This window comes from Branchiostoma lanceolatum, chromosome 15, assembly GCF_035083965.1.
Source record: "Branchiostoma lanceolatum isolate klBraLanc5 chromosome 15, klBraLanc5.hap2, whole genome shotgun sequence".
NCBI classification, from domain to species: domain Eukaryota; kingdom Metazoa; phylum Chordata; class Leptocardii; order Amphioxiformes; family Branchiostomatidae; genus Branchiostoma; species Branchiostoma lanceolatum.
Genome location: NC_089736.1, coordinates 7767633 through 7785783, shown reverse-complemented (window position 1 = coordinate 7785783; position 18151 = coordinate 7767633). Strand labels below are relative to the sequence as shown.

The following is an 18151-nucleotide window of genomic DNA, read 5'->3' as shown; positions in this document are numbered from 1 at the left end:
ATCTTGCAGCCGTATCTAAATGAATATAAACATGGTCATAGATTTGGACATGTATTAGCCTGGAATCCCGACCTATTTATAGCTGCCGGGTCTCTTCTCTCCCTCCGCAAATTTTGCGGAGGGAGAGAAGAGACCCGGCAGCTATAAATAGGTCGGGATTCCAGGCTAGACATGTATAAGCGTTACGATTTTCCTCCCACCATCTGCTTGGTTTCGATTCATATGGTAATGAAAATCGACCTAAAATTCCACTTTTTGCAACGCTCTGACCACGAGCTGCAAGCGTTCAGTTCACTTTTTGACGTATAACTCAAGAATGAATCAATTTTAGTCAAAGGCATTGAGTAGGAATAGAATGGAGATCGTAAGGAGTACACTGTGACAATGAGGAAGCCCAAGAATGTCATAAGTGTGCTTTTTCTGAAATTGAGAAAGCGGAAATTCATCCCCTATCACACCCCCATTTTGGAGCCCCCGTTCCGAAAAGGCCCGTATCTCGCTAACGAAACGTTGCCCATTCCCAGATTTGGCCATTTCGCGACTTGGGAAACGAGATGGGCTCTTATGGGGGTTTCACTCCTGTTCTTTCTTGCTCTTGTTCTTGACATTGAGGCTCATCCCTACTATCTAAATATCACGAATCTACCAGCAATTAACCGTTTCACTCCTGTATTTGCTAATTTTGATGCAACTATTTCCAGAACGTCCTTTACAAGTTGTTAAATAGGGAGCTTTTTTGTCAAAACATGTCTTTTCTACAAAGTCAATTATCCCTGAAAAAAGGTAACATCATTACCATATAACGCTTGTAACTCCAATTCAGATAGTTTCATTCTCTGTTTACCTATTTTCAGGTGCATCTCAGACATTTTCAAGATGAACTAATGGCTTGTGTGATGTTCAGCCATGAAATTATACCCCCTCTATATTCCAAGTTAAATCTTGCTTTCTTGAAAGTATTCCCCTTTCCTTAAACTTAAAACATATCTGCTTGAATGTTCTACTTGGTTGGGTTGAAATGAAGACAAACACATGCTTATTGGTCCAAAACTTTATTTTGATCAACACATAGAACAACACAAGTTAACTCCTGTCACCCCTTCATGGAATACAGTACAAAACAGCTGCAGAGAGCTGTAGCGAATGATCATTGATAAAATGGTGGAATAGTCTTATGACTTGAACCTAAAAAGTTCTATCTACGTACTGTAGTGTTTGGACAATTTCAAATACACAGATGTTCTTTACTCTGCTCAAATACTGTTCACTCTTAAATTTCTGCTGCATCACAATAATTCTAGACAAGAAATCCTGTTGAGAACTATTAATGATATCAATATGAATATATATATGTGAAAGGTTATAAGGCTAGAATGATATCAAAACAGGCTGTGTAAAATAGACAGCATCCAAGAGTCATAAATAACAAAACAACATATTTGTAACATTACCCGTAACGTAACATGAACACAACTCCTTTTCTGGTCCATCAATTTTGATGAAAACATGGGGAAAGAAAAGTACAAAGAAAAGTTAATCATGTCGTCCTTCTAATGAAAGCTGTATGATTTATCAATGAAAAATCAATTAATTTCCCATTGGTAACATATGCAAACCCTATGTTAAGTATAAAGTAAACTACATTATCACACTTGAGACTTTCCATTCTAAAACATGAAGTACATAAGATGATAACATACATGGATACCTCCTCAGTTTAAATCCATTTTGTTCAATCAACACTGTATTAAGCCAAAATTTACTGAGTGCTTGTGTCACCAATGACACCAAGCTTCTGGACATCAGTTCCTGATAACAAGCAACCACCATATATTGTTGTGTTCTTAAGTGAACAAAGACAGTTGTACAAAATATACACCCTTCTATAATATTTCCAGCTCTTCAATCCTGCCACCAGGCAATCACGAGGGTAGCCGGTTCAGAGCCTAGTACCGTGTTTTGCAAAAACATTCTTTTTAGAAGCAAACAGTACATAATAGTCATCACAAAGGGCATGAGATTGAAAGTGGTCATAAATGTTTGCTTTTCTGCCTCTCAAAAGAACGTTTTCTTTGAGTCTCAGTACCAGGTTCTGAATTGACTGCCATGTTTACTATGATGTCCCAAGCTGGAAATTAACTTGATTACCTGGCAGAAGCAATCAAGAACTGGAAGTATGATTTGTAGATTATTCAGTGAATTTTGAATAGAAATCAATGGGAGAATGACTTCTTCATTTCCTAAACGTTTCTGAATGAAAATACTTTTGCTACATATAGAAGACTATTGTTACATATAGAAGACTACTGTTACATATAGAAGACTATTGTTACATAGAGAAGACTATTGTTACATATAGAACACTATGTTGTCTTTTAGCGTCGTATGCACTTTGAATTTAAATTTGAACTTAAAACTCTTGATTTGTTTCCCACATAAAAACACAACCTTTCCCCTGCCCTAGTATCTACATTCAGTTGCAAAACATAGATGGAATCAGTAGTCAAGTGTATGAAAGACAAACATCTACTACTAGTAGAAATACATACCATCATTAAATCATTAAAGATATATATATGGGGTGAGTTTGGGCAGCCTCTCTCCTTCAGCCAGGCTGAACGTGGATCATGAACTTCTGCACCAGTCCCTTCAGCAGAGGTAAGATGTCAGCCCTGACCATCAGGGGTTCAAGTAGACAAGCTTGGCAACCTGCGCTGAGAAACAGGAGGGGGAGGAAGCAGGTCGTTGTCATAACTTCACACATTTGAACAAGATAAAGGTCACATTCAAATACCGCTACGACGAGTTATAGACACACAAATATTGGGAACGAAAAGGAAGAAACACGCTGAGATACCAGCCGAAACATTCATGAAGGAAACTAGGAATGACTGGCCTTGGTTCATGGTTTGTCTCTTAAGGTCTCTCAACTCTTTAGATATCTTTATGAAACCATGAAATATGGTCATTAGGGGATGAATCAAGAAACCTCATCAGACATGCCCCTTACTCCTATGTCTTTCACAGTAAGCCACATAAAACATGTTATGTCAACGCTGGCCTGCACAGAATCAATACCGGTTTTCACAACAATGCTCCCGGATACAGCTAGCCTAACGTTTACACTGCCTGTGACGGCGTCACGCGAAGACTTTAGGTACATAACTCACCTGGCTTTTGGGTACTCCCTTGCTGCTACAAGTACTGCCTCCTCTAGGCACTGAGTCGGTCTCCCGCTACAGTCTCTGCCTCCTTTAGAGATGAACTTGAAAATGAACAAACAGAAATTTACCGTCAACCCAGGCGGTCAGGATGTTTGTATGCTTATTGACCTCTGACCTTTTGTCCCAATCGTGCCTTATTGTATAAATAACGTCAAGGTATGTCAGTTATCCGTAACATCTGCACGTGTCAGTGAGGCCCCCTAGCGATTTATGTAATATTTGCCGCTGTTCGGTGCAGTTTTTCTGCAATGATATTTTCAGCCGTTAGTCGGCGCTTTGGAGTAACTCACATTTAACATTCCCGTCCTTGGTGCTGAGCGCCATCCACATATAGCTTGTATCGCACACATGGACATGGAAGTATTGTGAGGTGTGTGGATCACTGAGGGTGCCATAAAACATTGGGCGCTGGGGAGAGCCGTTTGATGGTCAGAATTTGGGGCAAAATTCTTTTGAAATTAACGTTGCCTTATTTATTCAAGAACTATGATGTTAGTGTAAAATGATCACTTCTAATTTAGATTTTATTCTATATAAAAACATGTCACACACACACACACACACACACAGGTATGTGTACTAATATTGAATCCCCCTCCTCTTAGCCATTTCCTTTAAGGCTAATCATTACTTAGTTCCTGTCTTGACATGGGAAAGAAGATGAGAAACATAGTGATTGTTTGGAATATTTATTTTTTGGTCACATAGCTTAGTCTACATGGTCTACTGTCTGGAGAAAGTCAACTCTTATTCGACCCTGTCCTTCCTCTGTAATAGAATAGCCAATGAGAGCTGCATAGAACTACTAACATATCAGCTTTCCCACAATAACATGTTGGAATGATCTTGAAGTTAATTACTGTGACAAAATCAAAGAATTGTTGACCTGAAGACTGAAGTGAATCTAAGATCCCAAAAAATTGCTTTCTATGATTGTTCATGTACAAAGTTTGCTCACATAGACTTTGTTGACAAATAAATCAACTACATCCTAGGAAAGACATCACATGGCAAGTTACTGATAATGTTAAAAACACTTTCAGATGGGCATTTCCACAACAAAAAACTGCAGTGATTGTAAGATTTTGCTCGCATATCTAACATCCTAGGAAAGACATCACATGGCAAGTTACCATAATATCAATGTAACACTTTCAAATGGGCATTTCTACACCAGAAACTGCATTGAATCTAAGATTAAAAATAACTTGCGCTCTACTATTGTTAACTTATAAATTTCACCTGTATAGACTTTGTTGTCAAATAAATAACCTAACATCCCAGGGAAGACATTACATGGCAAGTTACTGATAATGTTAACAAAACACTTTCATATAGGTAATTCCACAACAGATTCTGCAGTGAATTTAAGATTCCAAAAACCTTACTCTCTACTATTGTTCACTCATAGATTTCACCTGCATAGACTTTGTTGATAAATGAATTATCATATACATTGCAAGTTGTTGATAAGGTCAAAATAACACTTGCCACTTTGAATTTGGAAATACATACACATTTCAAATTAGTAAATCTATCTTAATCTAACTCTAAGTTAATTAACTTAAGTTAACTTAATATCTTAAGATATTCTTTTAAAAGCTAATTTGGACTTGACAAATCTGAAGATACTTATGATGATTACACAATATGGTCAACACATAATAGGTTTCTTAAAAATCACAAATATCAATTATGCTGGAAATCATTTCCCCTAGAAACTGACAAACGGAAGGTTTCAACTACAACAGCTTTAGAAGTATCCATTATTTGATTATAATGGCTAATAGATTCGACACATGATATTCAAGATAGCAATTGAAAATGTAGTTTTGTCTTATTTCGTGTTGTATTTCCATTTGTGAACCATTATGCGATGAGAGAAGGAAAATCATATTCAAAACAGACGCTGTAGTTCTTCGACACAAATGTTGAGTTATTGTGAACAAAAGTGTGTCAAACATTAAGCGCTTTGTTAGGTTTGCGGTTCTACAAATTTCTACAGTATGGCAGTGACCATGAGATGAATCAATCTGTCTTCAGCACTTTGTGTAGAACTCCATGTACAACTCCTTAATGAAGTCGTCCACAAGAGATTTGTCTGGGACTTTTCCAGCCAGACCATAAGCCATAGATGCTCCTTCCTCTGAAGCTTTCTTGTGAATCTGAAGTAAAAGGAACAGGCATTTTGTAGAAGGCAAGTGAGGTATTCCAGAAACAATACACTGGGCTCAAAAGACCTGGTGACCTGCATATTGTAGGTACGTAAAACTGGCGTTGTGCAGTTTTTTCTGATGTTTACCTACACCTTACCTGCAATAGCCCTGTACTGGGTATATTAAATAATGTATGTAGATTTCTGTTTACTGTGCCAATTGCTACTACCAAAATCTCTACAAAATAATTGAAATAGTTTAAGTGGATACCAGTCTCGTTTTCATATTATTTAGTTAATACTTCATTTGATTCAATCACGTGTAAATTTCATTTTTGTTTTCACTTTCACTTTTGGTAGATGTTGCCATCATAACTTCTACACACTATATAACCTATAGACTACCTATATACTCAGATTGAGTGTATCCATGTATCCGTACCTTCACATACTCTGCTGCGGTCCTGAGATCCTCCACAAACTTCTGGCGAACCTTGGTGTGGCTCGGCATGACAGAGCAGTGGAGGCCGTTAGGATCCTGGATTCTCTCCATCCTCCATCCTGGAAAATAGTATCTGTCATCAGGGTATGTGAAGGGTTGTTCTGAAATACTAGGTGCATGTGCACCTTTGTGCACCCAAAATTGGAGCTGTGCACCTAATTCTTAACTGTGGGTGCACTGGTGCACGAAGATATTTTGGTAGGCTACAGGGTTAAGGTACTATTGTACAATGGCTTGTTTTAAGTTTTGAAGTTACCTATATAGAATAACAGATTGAGGTTCTTAAGAGAGGCAGTAGGGTTAAACTTTGTAGTGCCGTTTGCTGACATTCTACTTTATTTTAAGCTGTGCACCCAAAATTCTTGTTGTGCACCTAACTTTTTTGGTTAGGTGTACCAGTGCACCTATTCCCAAGAATTCTCGAGCCCTGCTGAAAGACTTGGTTTTCAGCAGTGGGACATCTGTTTGTTTAAGCCATATCCATCATTATCATCATCATTATCGGTCTTCCTCTTACGAGGTGAAGCAAGTTAAGTTCGTTCTCCAGAATTTCTTGTCATTCATTGCAGAAAGGAGTTCCTGTCCTTCCAAATTAGTTCAGTTCACAGTCAAGGTACTGACTCCACTGTCTCACCTTTGCATTATCTTCCTCGATTTCAGGTTTAAAAGGGAATGATAGATTAACTTAACCTCCTGCCTAACTTAATAACCCATTGAAACACTTTAAAACCCAGTGGGAACCCCTTGATGGAAGAAGGTTAAACTTTTTCTGCAGTTTTATTTTGTTTCTTACAATTCCTTTATTCACCTTCGAGTTGGACCATCTGATTTCGACTTTCAAAGACAAAGCCAGTCTATTTCCGTTCTTGTAATGTTGGCTGTCTGCATTAATACATGCACCTGCAGACTGTCAGTCTCTAACTGTAGTAGTAGGAAGAGGAATGCCTCCATCTCTGGAGATGATAGTAGCACTCTGGGATATGGGCAGCATCAGCTGTGACTCAGAAGCCATATCCTTCCATGGTGGTAATGACCACACTTGGTGCAAATGTAGTTGGAAAGGTTCTGAGGTTGTTAGCTTTGTTACCTTTAATTTCTCTCGAGCTCATGTCTCTAAAGGCTTTCAACTTATCTAGCCATCAGAGATTATAACAGAGTAGAGGTCCTTCCCGGTGTGAGTGGTTCATAACTGTACAGTTCTCAGACCTCACCAGAGGCAATTGTCATATTGAGGTCACCTTGGTGCTAAATGACAGCCTTCAGACCATTGCAATTCTGCCCCGACGGGTAGTAGTCAGCCAACTCAATAACGCCCCCCTCAGTGCCGTACGACAGCGTCCTGTCAAGTAATAACTGACAGCCCAGCCGCTAAGCTGAGGACTGGGGCTTATGCATAGAAAAACAAGAAGCTAACATCACATTCCATCATTGCTGCTTACTTGTTTATTCTCACAGACACACAGATAAGACTTGATCCTCCCTACCTTTACTCTCCATCTCATCAGCCAGGGCCAGAATGTTGATGCCCCTGGAGCCAATTGCAAACGCCGTCATATGAGGCTCCCCAAGGATACACAGGCCCTGTAGTAGAAGACAACAATAATGTAGCTTATTATCATAACTAACTATCCTGGGTATACACTTTTTGATAGTCTTGCACAATATTTGTATGACTTCTTTATAATTGTCCTTTATCATTCTTTACTGACTTGTATGCACTTTCTACTATAACTACACATTTATCGCTTCTCATTTCTTGGTGAAGATTTAATATGGAAGAAAACAAATAAAAAATGAAGCTGAGATTTATTCAGAAAATGTTCAGAACCAAGGAGCAAGGCAGCCTTATTATCATGTAATTAACAACTTAAGTCACAAATGATTTCCTGCATGTAACGTTATGAAGACCGATGCTCTAGGAGATTTCCCCAGAGGTCCCATTTTATAAAAAAAACAGAGGACGAAACAAATTCTTAAAGAAAAAACTTAAGACTCATCAGTTATGATGTTATACATACTGGGATGTTCCTGATGCTGTTGATCATGAACTCTGTTGTTTCCATGACTTCCTTGGCTGTTTTCATGTAACCATCTTCACCCAGAGCCTTCATCACTGCCCAGGCCGCCGCAATGTTTCCTCCTGTCAAGGGCACAAAGGCAAAGAATTAGCCTCTTTTCAAAACAGTTTCCAAAGGAAGAGTTGACAACATATATTCCATCAACCACTTTCACGCTTGGAACAAAAGTTGTAACTACAAAAGTGATATGGCTTAGGGAGTGGCCACATAGTTTGTAGGCCCTCATATGATTTTGATATCATAAAATCTTTAGGCTACCTGTGCCAGAACCAAATGCTGAGAATGATCTAAAACAGCCTTTTCTGTAACCAGACAGCTGAACTGTGTACTACACATGTATGACTATCCCAGCGATGCTCTCAGTTAGTGATCGTACAACAAATAATAATGGTTTTTATTGGTCAGAAATTACCCGCATTGGCAGCCTTTCTAGCGCTGAATTGATGCAGGGTTTTACAGGTTTCACATAATACACAACATATAATATCTTATCCACACTTGCATTTTGTGGAACTGTCGCAAGGGTCTGGGCGGCTGCCATTCGGCGCCACCAGGTGACCTCAATACGACTTTCCCCAACCCAAGTCAGGCAGTCAAATGCCCCTTACCTGGCCTGGACCCTGCCATGGAGCACGACCCAAATATCCCCCCAGGCCAGCCAGAGTAGGAGAACAGCTGGTACCGCCAGTAGTCCGTCGACTTGTACAGAATTACACTTGCACCCTATTACACACAGGAAGAGTATCAAACATTGTGTTACCACAGAGGCATGCATGGGTTACAGAAAAGCTGTGCTTGCAATGACTGGGGAATGAAAACAGATATTCTTTTTTTCTACAAGTTCCAAATAGAACTACATTTTCAATTTTACAGACAGTCGGACACTTCAGTTTGAATAGTTGCTCATTGTGGCTAAGAGGGAAAATTTTATAATACAAACCATTACATATTCTTTAAAGTTGACAGAGTTTTAAAACACAGATCGTGGTCTCAATATGAACAAGAAAGTAAAAACAATGTTCTAAAATGTTTTCTTGTAGATGTTTCAAACTATCAATCTAATCCATACCTATAACATAATGATATCACATAGTTGAAGGAAGCCTACCTTCACCGAATATCCATACTTGTGAATATCTGCTGACATGGAGGTCACTCCAGGATTCCTGAAGTCAAAGGTTGGGACAGGATAGCCCAGCTTCTCAATCCTGGGAAGTGTAGAGAAGAGTGAAGTCTATAAAATCAGCTCTAAAGTATGCAATGTATGTATCTCATCTGGAGATCAAAATCAACAGTTAAGTGTCAAAAAAGGACAGTGTTTTTAGAACTTCTTCACTCAAGCTACTGTGGATGGGTTATCATTATCAATAAACCGCTTTTCATTGTATGGACAAAAATCACCAGTACAAAAGTTGGAAGAGGAAAGTAAAAGGCGGGGGAGGGTCCTTCAGCACTAAGGAAAGGGATGGTACAGAATAGTACATGGTGGGGATGGTCCTTCAGCACTAAGGAAAGGGATGGTACAGAATAGTATCTGTATCCCTATCTGTATCTCTATAGCCGGAATAACCGCCTTTTGACATAACACACTGGCTAGTACAGGGTGGGGGAAGGTCTTTCAGCACTAAGGAAAGGGATGGTACAGGATAGTACAGGGTGCGGAAGGTCCTTCAGCACTATGGCATTAGAGGGTACATGATAGTACAGGGTGGGGAAAGGCCCTTCAGCACTAAGGAAAGGGTTGGTACAGGATAGTACATGGTGGGGAAGGTCTTTCAGCACTAAGGAAAGGGATGGTACAGTTTAGAACAGAGTGGGGGCGGTCTTTCAGCACCAAGGAAAGGGATGATAATGTGCCTACAATGCTAGTATTTTATGTGAAAGAGTGGCTTGACTGTCTTATGATTATTTCACCATGGTAACATGAATCCTCCAAAGCAGGCGTCCACATGTAGCGGCAGCTTCCTCCTCAGTGCCATGGCTGATATGTCAGAGATGGGGTCCACAACGCCATGGGGGTACTGAGGGGCTGAGGCACACAGCAGGATGGTGTTTCCTGTGATGGCCTACAGAAAAGATCAGCAGGAATAAATATGGTAGCTATGCACACTACTTAAGGATGCTAAGTCAGAGATCCTGTGTTTGAGTAGCCTGGTATCCAAACCTATTATAGCTCCCAAGTATCTTCTGTCCTCTCTGCAATATCCAGCTACTTAGGGGAAACGGTTTCAAACCAAACAAGGTCAGACCTATTTGCAGAAGAGGACAAAAGAGACTAGTAGTAGTAGTAGTAGTAGTATCTATTATTTGATTATACTGCTGCCGGGGTCCCTGACACAGGGGTGGGCAGTAGTAGGCTAGTCGTCACACCGCTCTTCCACGCGGCTCTGTCCAGGGGGTTTACGCTTGTCAGGCCGCACACCTGAAGGCAGACTCAGAAGGTAAAATAGGTTTGGATACCCGGTTACTGTTTTAGGGGTCTCAGCCATTTATTAAGCATACCACTACTGTTGATAACAGCACAGGTCCATAATTGCTTGAGTAGAACAAAACTATCAGTCCAGTGTTATTCAGCTAGCACTTACTGAGCAAAACTGAATGTGTTATGCCTTGAGGTGCTTTACTGGTTAATACGTAAAAGAAACAAAACAATATATAGTTAGTATAAAGAATTGATACGGCATTTCTGTACAAGAAGTAAAGCGCTAACCACTCAAGGTGATTTATTTCATTCTCATTTTAGTTTTTCAGGTTCATAATTCAAATTACCTTCATAGATGAACTTCCATTTGAAAAAAAACCATATATTTGAGTTAACAATCTCCCTTCTGCCTGACTCTGTAACCAATAGCTATACAGAATGGGGTGCCAAATGGCTACTTCAGTGTGCTAAAGGTTAACCCTGACATTTGCGTGGCCAGAAGTTAGTATGTTGAGGGTTAAGAATGCTGGGTGCACCTGTTCCATAGCGGTGACGTCTGCCCTGAAGTCTGGCCCGACAGGAACATGAACCATCTTCACGCAGAAGTATGACGCAGCCTTCTCAAACGCAGGGTGGATGGTGATGGGAGCAACCTGTGGGAAAAAAGTATCAGACAACTTAGGACACCAGCTGCTGTCACACCATTGCAAAGCTGGTGTGTTATGCCATAGGGCAGTTGTACTGGCTGCCCAATTCAGATTCAGAAAGTAAAGCTTTTTGCAATATCAAAAGGAGACATTCATTCCATTCTTTTTTTAAAAAGATTCTAAGGAACATGAAACTATAATGAAACTGACTGTCTGCACTGAAATGAAAAGGAAACATTGTAACAAAGTTTTAGTGTTACAATAAATTTCAAATTTTGACACAAACCAAACTCAACTTACTCAAGGGACCTCACAACTGTGCCCACAATAGACAAGCAGCATTGCCAAAGAGAAGAGGCAAGTTTTAATAGGAAAAATCCAAAAGAAGATAAATTAGTGGCCAAATATACCAAGACCTTCTCACTTTGGGTTGTACAACTTACACTGTAACTGCCAGTAACAATTTTGGCTACTGCCCGAGCCCTATCAGCGTTAAGCAGGTTTTATCAGTAGTATATATTCATTACCTTGTCTTATCTGGAACAACACAGATTTCCGGACAACTTCAATGAGATTGCCTTACCTGGTGTAACCTTATCTTCTACTTCACCTCACATACACATGCATATGTTGGCCATCAAACACCCATCAAAGTGCACTGAACAACAAACTGCAGACCTCTGATTGGCTGAAAGTTTGACTTAACCATCATTAAAAAAAGTACCAGTTAAGAGGCAGATTGTCTGCGGTACATACCAGTCTCTGAGCCAGTCTTTGCTGAGAAAATAGTAAAAAGTGTCCAAATAGGGGGTGTCGCTAAATAGTCTGCCTTAGGAATTACACTATAGCTGGCACAAATTGGCAATTTGTGCAGACCCCCCGACATGTGGTATTCTATATGTAGATTCCATATCTGTTATATAATGTACACAAATGTATCTACCATCTCCGGCTGGGTGATCTGTGGGTAGAGTTTCCTGGCCCTGTCTCGGTACGTCTTCACAGCCATCAGGATACTCTCTGTTCCACCCGAGGTCAGCGACCCCACCACCTGGTCGTCGCCATGGAGAAATGATGCCACCATGCTCACCGTCTCTATCTCAAACCGCCTACAGTAAAAGTAAACAGAATAAAGGAAATCACAAAGGGCATCACTAAAAACCCTTACGTATAATCTTGTTACTGGATCTGCTGTGTTTCAAACTTGAAGGTCATTTGAAGCAGCATTGTATTAAAAACGTCCCACTTCAATGTAAAATTACTGCACCTGAATTACATAATCTTTGATACTTAACTTAAGCAGCAGTCCTAGTCAGAAGCTCTAGATTTAATATTTCACCAGTTACTGGATGTGCAGTAAAGCGATGTTTACATGTCCTTTGGAAGAACAGAATTCCCTCTATATCTGTCATAATGTATGATGGTCATAATTGGAGGTTACATCTAAGTCTTCATGCCCAATCCATACACACACACACACACACACACACACACACATATATACACACACATAACCACACACAAAACCCATACAAACACTCACACACATGCACACGCACACATACACACACACACTGTAACACGCACACACACCAGTTTTGTAACGATAGTGTCTGGACCTGTTACAAGTCCCTACCTGAGAGCAGGGAATACAAAAGGGTTGAGGACGTTGGTATGGATGAAGGACTGGAAGACTTCTCGTACAAACCGGTCGTGATGGTCCCCCAGTCCTGTCTGCTCCATAAACATGTCTACCGCCTCCTGAACAGACAAAAAAACAGTATAGGAATCAGCTAGGAAAAACACAGTAGCCTACATGCAGATAGGCTAAATATAGGGGTTTATTGGCTAATATAAAGTAAAATAGTCTGCATTCGTTGGTTTACAGGGTTTCTAGCATTGACCTGACTTTAAAGAAAGGTGGAGGAAGAGTGTCATGGGCAGTCTGTGCAACCAACTTATGCCTGTCCATTGTTTTGACACCTCCCCAAGGCTTATGAACTTCGTTACTTCTTCAGGCAGTTTGGACTGATCTGTGTTAGCCAAGTTAAAGTCATTTAGGTTGTGATATAACACAAACCTTGTTTATGGTGGAATTTGCAGATACTGTGTGAATCATTATCATTATAACATATAAAACCATCACCTTCTGTACTTTGGATGCATCGTCTTGTAGAGTGTAGACATAGGCAAACATCTTCCCAGCATGGGGGTCTGTATCCTTCTCCTTCTGTAACTTCTTCATCTCCTGAAGTATGTCATCACAGGACAGACCTGCAATGATGACAATAAATTATTTTCATTGTCTATTGTTTGCTCCTCCTCATCATCAGAACATGAAAAAAAAACAATAAAAGATTGTTACCGGTACCGTATGATGCAATTCCCTTGGACAGACAGCTGGAAATAAAAATTTTAAGGCAGAGTGTTTACTTCTCAGTTACAAAAATTTCAAATACCATTGTCATTATCATTAGTAAAAAGCAAACTGACTGTAGTATATGTAGTTTAAATTGTAATTGAATAATTTTAACCAACTAATCCTGTGTATCAGAATGTATCTGAGCACTTCCATATGAAATGATCAGATCAAACTGACTTATTAATATACTAAAATAGCAAAAATGGCCACTGGTGTTGGGCATTGTGGTTGACTGATTTTCATATTTCTATCTTATCCTATAATAGAGAGAAAATATTTTTCTTTCAGTTGATTTATTTATGAGATAAATTTACTTGGTATCCTCATAAACAGACTGCAGTACTAAGTGCCTCTCTAAGCTATGAGGCACTGCTAAACGGCATATATAACAATACTGTGGTGAAGCAATCGTTACAAAAAAGGAAAGTAAAGCAGTCTACATTTGCTGGTAAAATATTCACGGGTTTTCTACCATTGACCTGACCTTTCTTGGGCAGAGCAACACGAGGAGGCTTCTTGTCCTTCTTACTGCTGGCACTGCCCCCTGTCAGTTGTGGTGCGAACTGCAGGGCCATCATGTGGATGATCCAGTTGATCAGTTCCCCGATCCCAGGGACGTAGCGCAGGACGACCAGCACCGCCCGTAGAACCCCCTGCCATCCCTCCGTCACCGCTAGTCGCACCAGCGCGGCCAGGAGGAGAGAAACGAGGACGTGTTCCGTCCAGTACAGAAACTCCATGCTGGGAAGATTGATATAGAAATTCCCAAAGGCATTATCGTAGAGGCTAGCTATTCAGTCTGCTACTCCCCAAATACACAGGCGCATGCAAAGAGTGATGAATAACGAAAATCAAAGTGTTTTAACATATTCAACTAAGTATTAAACATTAGCATTGTTTTTCGAGAAGTTCTACATTACCACCAAAGTAATATCATATACCCCGCGCCTCCTATACTACTATAATCTCAGTTCCAAAGTCTGTGTTTGTTTATATGCGACCGCTACCTACGTTGTACCCCGGTGACCTTACGCAACGTTACATGGCATTCACAGTATTATGGCCCCGAACGGGAAGATAACCTCCAGAACTTAGTCCAACAACTTTGTATAGTATTCAAGAAATTCAGTGTAATCAATAAACACCAACTGCATGGTGCCAGGTGCTTACACCTCCAGTAACAGTTCTGAGTTGTGTTTGGAGAAGAAGGAAACGAGCAAAAAGAAGAAAAAAAAAGTATGTTTTCCTTCCGGAAAGTTACATGAAAGTTGTTACTTGAATATCGCGGCAACACCATTTCCTAATGCTTTTGAAAGTACTATACGGATATCTTATATAATTACCTTGGTTCCGACTTCATAGGACAGCGGGTTGACACTCGCCTCGCTCAAGCTCTGACTAAAACCTCATGATCTGTTACTTACCGGGAAAGGTTCATGCATTGTACCTTGTACTTTCCACCATTGTCCACCGTTGTTAGTTGACCCGTAACGAGTGCAAAGGTCACTGTGTTTAAAGTTGACTCAGAAGTTAGTGACGCATAAGGCACGCACCATGAACCCATTGTAAATCTCTGAGAGACAGAGAGAGGATAATCGCCGGAACACAGTGCTAGTAAAAAAAGGCTACGGCTCAGTTGGTGCTACTTTACTTTTCCTTTTTCGGATAAAATTCAACATAAGACAGGACACTAGCCTGACGAATCGCGCTCCTAGTGTCCAGCCGGTTTCCGTAACCGCCTTTAACCTCTTGGGTAGGGGTCAGTAACCTCCGGCTGAGAGCTTGTGTAAATACAGGCTAGACAGGACACGAAGTCAACAGTGGTATTGACAATCAGTGTAATTTGTGAGCGTCCTGTTTATTTTATCAACCATATCAATGAATAACATATATCTACGACAAGTGATACACATCAGAAACAATTATCAGTCACCATTACATACTGAGTGAGTGAGCTTAGTCATATGATCGTTGACTATTTGACATCTTTTTATGGTAAGTACTATACATATGAAGGTACAGTTCTTTTTCTATACCAAAGAGCATTTTCTACCTACTTAGTTTGTTTTTTCAGGGTGTAATGGGCCCTACTGCTCCTTGCCGCATGGTGTCGTTGTGACATTTCACTACATGGTCTTTTAAACAAAAAGACAGTGGTATGCATGGTGGTTAATATGTGTGGCACTAGTATTTGCATAGCCATGCTTTGTATGATGTTTATTTTTATCGAACTAGAACATAGTCTTCCAATAATCTCTTAATGATATTTCTATGATCAATGGCATTTCAATGACCTAAGAGACCAATCGTTTGTTTTCCATTTTGTACCGTTTTGTTTTGTATTTTGCAATTAGAAAGTATTTTGGTTGTACATTGGCTACCAACAGTTTCAGTCCAGTGGAAATGTGTGGTTGTAGCAGTAGCAGTGAGCTAATATCAGTTATTACGTAACTACATTTATCTTTCCTATAGTGACTACAATTCTAATTCCATCTGACTAGTACATGAATGCACGTGTGTTCTTCGAGTAAAATAGACCATCTTCAAACACGGAGTACTTATTTCATTGTAACCAGCCCGGCTACCACCGCCACCACCAGCCCCCACAGCAGTGTCGTCTGCGGTGCCATGGCAACGGCCCCAGCGACGTTACACTTGTCCTCGGAGCAGCAGTCGACGCATGCGTACAGGTCGCCGGTCATGTCGGCGCGCCAGCACGGCAGCCCGCTCTCCTGTTCCAGCTCACAGGCAGACTTCACAGAACACGTCTTCTCTATCTTCATCTTCTGGTGCCACGGCTCTCGGGTTTCTGGGGAAAGATCATTCATTGGCGTCATTCATTGACTGATTCATCGATTGATTGATTGATTTATTGATTTATTGATTGTTTGATTGGCCGATTAATTGCCTCATTCATTGCTTCATTCATCGTTTCATTCATCCAGTCACCGATCCTTGATTGGTTCATTGATTGATTCATCGTCAATTGATTCATTCTATGATCGATTGATCGATTGATCAATCGATTGATTGACTGATTGATTGATTCATTCATTCAGTCAGTTATTCTCTCATTTCTTCGTAGAGCCTTTGCATGACACTTGTTGTGGATATCTAGCCCTCCTAGCTGACTAACTCTGCTGATCAAATGCCAACAATATTGGCCAACAAAAGTGTTGTTCTTTGAAAATGTTGTCTTATCTGTATGTGGAGCCTTAAAGCTTCTTTCTTCAGTCATATGTAACAGTCATAGATAATCAATCCTTCTGTTTGGCAACTGTGATCTCTGATTGTTGGTATCCAATAACCTGACGCAGGATGTTGATTGGTGTCTTAATTGTTTCTGACGGTTTCCATGTAGTTGCACGCGAGTTGTTGATCTATCTGAACAAGCTATGACGTCAGAGATAAAATTATTCACAATCTGTCATTTTCATTAAGTCTAGAAGTAGCTGCGTCATCTACGCTATTTGCCATTCCGACTAGTGTATTCAGTTATGTAGAAGGAATTCAACATGGGAAGATTTCGTTATAGAAGAAATGAAGATTTAGAAAACTGAAGATACGCGGCCCAAAATCTTACATTGAGCACCTTTAAGAGGACTTATACATGAACTGGCAAGGAAAACTCACTGTCGTAATCGATGGTTGTCATACAGGTGTCCATCTCAGGCTGAGGACAGTCCACCACCCACTTTTCCGTGTTACACAGACGGTTGTCGTGCGTTTGTTCGCAGGAATAACATTTCAGACTCAGGCCTAGGAGAAAAGATCACGAAAAAAAAACACGGAACATGAGAACAGGCATACACAAGAAACCTGAGTCTTCAAGTTTCACTTACATGTATTTTCCTTGTAGGATCATTGTCTTTGGCATATAAAGATCATTCCAATCATTTAATGGCTAGATATTCAGCTTAAGTATAAAACGAGTAAAGAGAATAATTAATAAGAAGTTTCCTACCTGTTTTTACCAGACAGACGACAAACAGCCACAGTGAAAACGTCTTCAGTGCCATGATGGTCGTTGCAGAGAAATGAACAAAACCTGCTTCTAGATCAGTGCACTGCAACGTTTGCTCTCAAACAATAGGCAGCCGACAACAAAAGAAATATTGTCAAAACAGATCACGCCATTCTTTACCGAATGCCTAACGTATCGCTTCCACTGCGTAAATAATTGATACCAACAACGCGTTGGTATAAGTTTGAACAATTAACTACACACGCCATCGAGTGCATCTTCTATTGTGAAAGAATACTTTTACCGTCTACAAAGGTTCTTCGCGGTTGGATGCAACTCTACGTGGGAATTTTTAGTTTCTTTATTGTTCGGTGCGATCTTTGTCCTCCAGAACAGCTCCGTGGCTTGTCTTGGTCCGATTGAAGGGCACGGCGAAGGATAGCGGTAGCTAGCTATTGCAATACATGGAAAAACGGCTCTCTTGTTGTGAATGTCGATGATCCAAGAATAGAAGTGGTAATTTTCTTATTGTGAAGACGTTTAGAATGCGTTTGAACGCGTCAAAGATGTTTTTCCTTGTCAGGTATGTAGATATACAGAACGTCGCGTGCATCTGTCGTCTGCTACAAAATCCCCATTGATTGAAGATCTAGAAATGTCTACCTGCTGAAGTGGCTATGCTGAAATATAAACTTGACGAGCCTCTGAGACGACTAAGATGGTAGGTGCACATATAC

At 40.2% G+C, this 18151-nt stretch overlaps 2 protein-coding genes across 2 annotated transcripts; both read right to left on the bottom strand.

Moving 5' to 3' along the window:
* Positions 1–3897: 3897 nt before the first annotated feature.
* Positions 3898–14911, bottom strand: LOC136420838 (sphingosine-1-phosphate lyase-like). The gene is made up of 13 exons (XM_066407952.1): positions 14794–14911; positions 13935–14191; positions 13175–13302; positions 12665–12789; positions 11972–12137; positions 10918–11034; positions 9874–10025; positions 9068–9167; positions 8568–8682; positions 7900–8021; positions 7366–7462; positions 5822–5940; positions 3898–5389 (listed from the first exon to the last, which is right to left on the bottom strand). The coding sequence occupies exons 1-13, from the start codon at positions 14808–14810 to the stop codon at positions 5264–5266; spliced, it is 1641 nt and encodes a 546-aa protein (XP_066264049.1). The 5' UTR covers positions 14811–14911; the 3' UTR covers positions 3898–5263.
* Positions 14912–15289: 378 nt separating this feature from the next.
* LOC136420779 (uncharacterized) lies at positions 15290–17753 on the bottom strand. Its single transcript, XM_066407883.1, has 3 exons — positions 17415–17753; positions 17084–17209; positions 15290–16259 (listed from the first exon to the last, which is right to left on the bottom strand). The coding sequence occupies exons 1-3, from the start codon at positions 17467–17469 to the stop codon at positions 16009–16011; spliced, it is 432 nt and encodes a 143-aa protein (XP_066263980.1). The 5' UTR covers positions 17470–17753; the 3' UTR covers positions 15290–16008.
* Between the last annotated feature and the right edge of the window lie 398 nt (positions 17754–18151).

Bases quoted from the DNA above. Each gene is read 5' to 3' on its own strand.
- LOC136420838 (XM_066407952.1), bottom strand. The intron at 11,035-11,971 runs GTAGATACATTT...TTTTTCCCACAG, and splicing joins AGATCACCCAGCCGGAGATG to GTTGCTCCCATCACCATCCA. The intron at 7,463-7,899 runs GTATGTATAACA...CTTCTACTACAG, and splicing joins ACAGCATCAGGAACATCCCA to GGCCTGTGTATCCTTGGGGA.
- LOC136420779 (XM_066407883.1), bottom strand. From the start codon at position 17,469: ATGGCACTGAAGACGTTTTCACTGTGGCTGTTTGTCGTCTGTCTGGTA. The intron at 17,210-17,414 runs GTAGGAAACTTC...CTTTTCTCCTAG, and splicing joins CGTCTGTCTGGTAAAAACAG to GCCTGAGTCTGAAATGTTAT. The intron at 16,260-17,083 runs GTGAGTTTTCCT...ATCTTTCCCCAG, and splicing joins GACAACCATCGATTACGACA to AAACCCGAGAGCCGTGGCAC.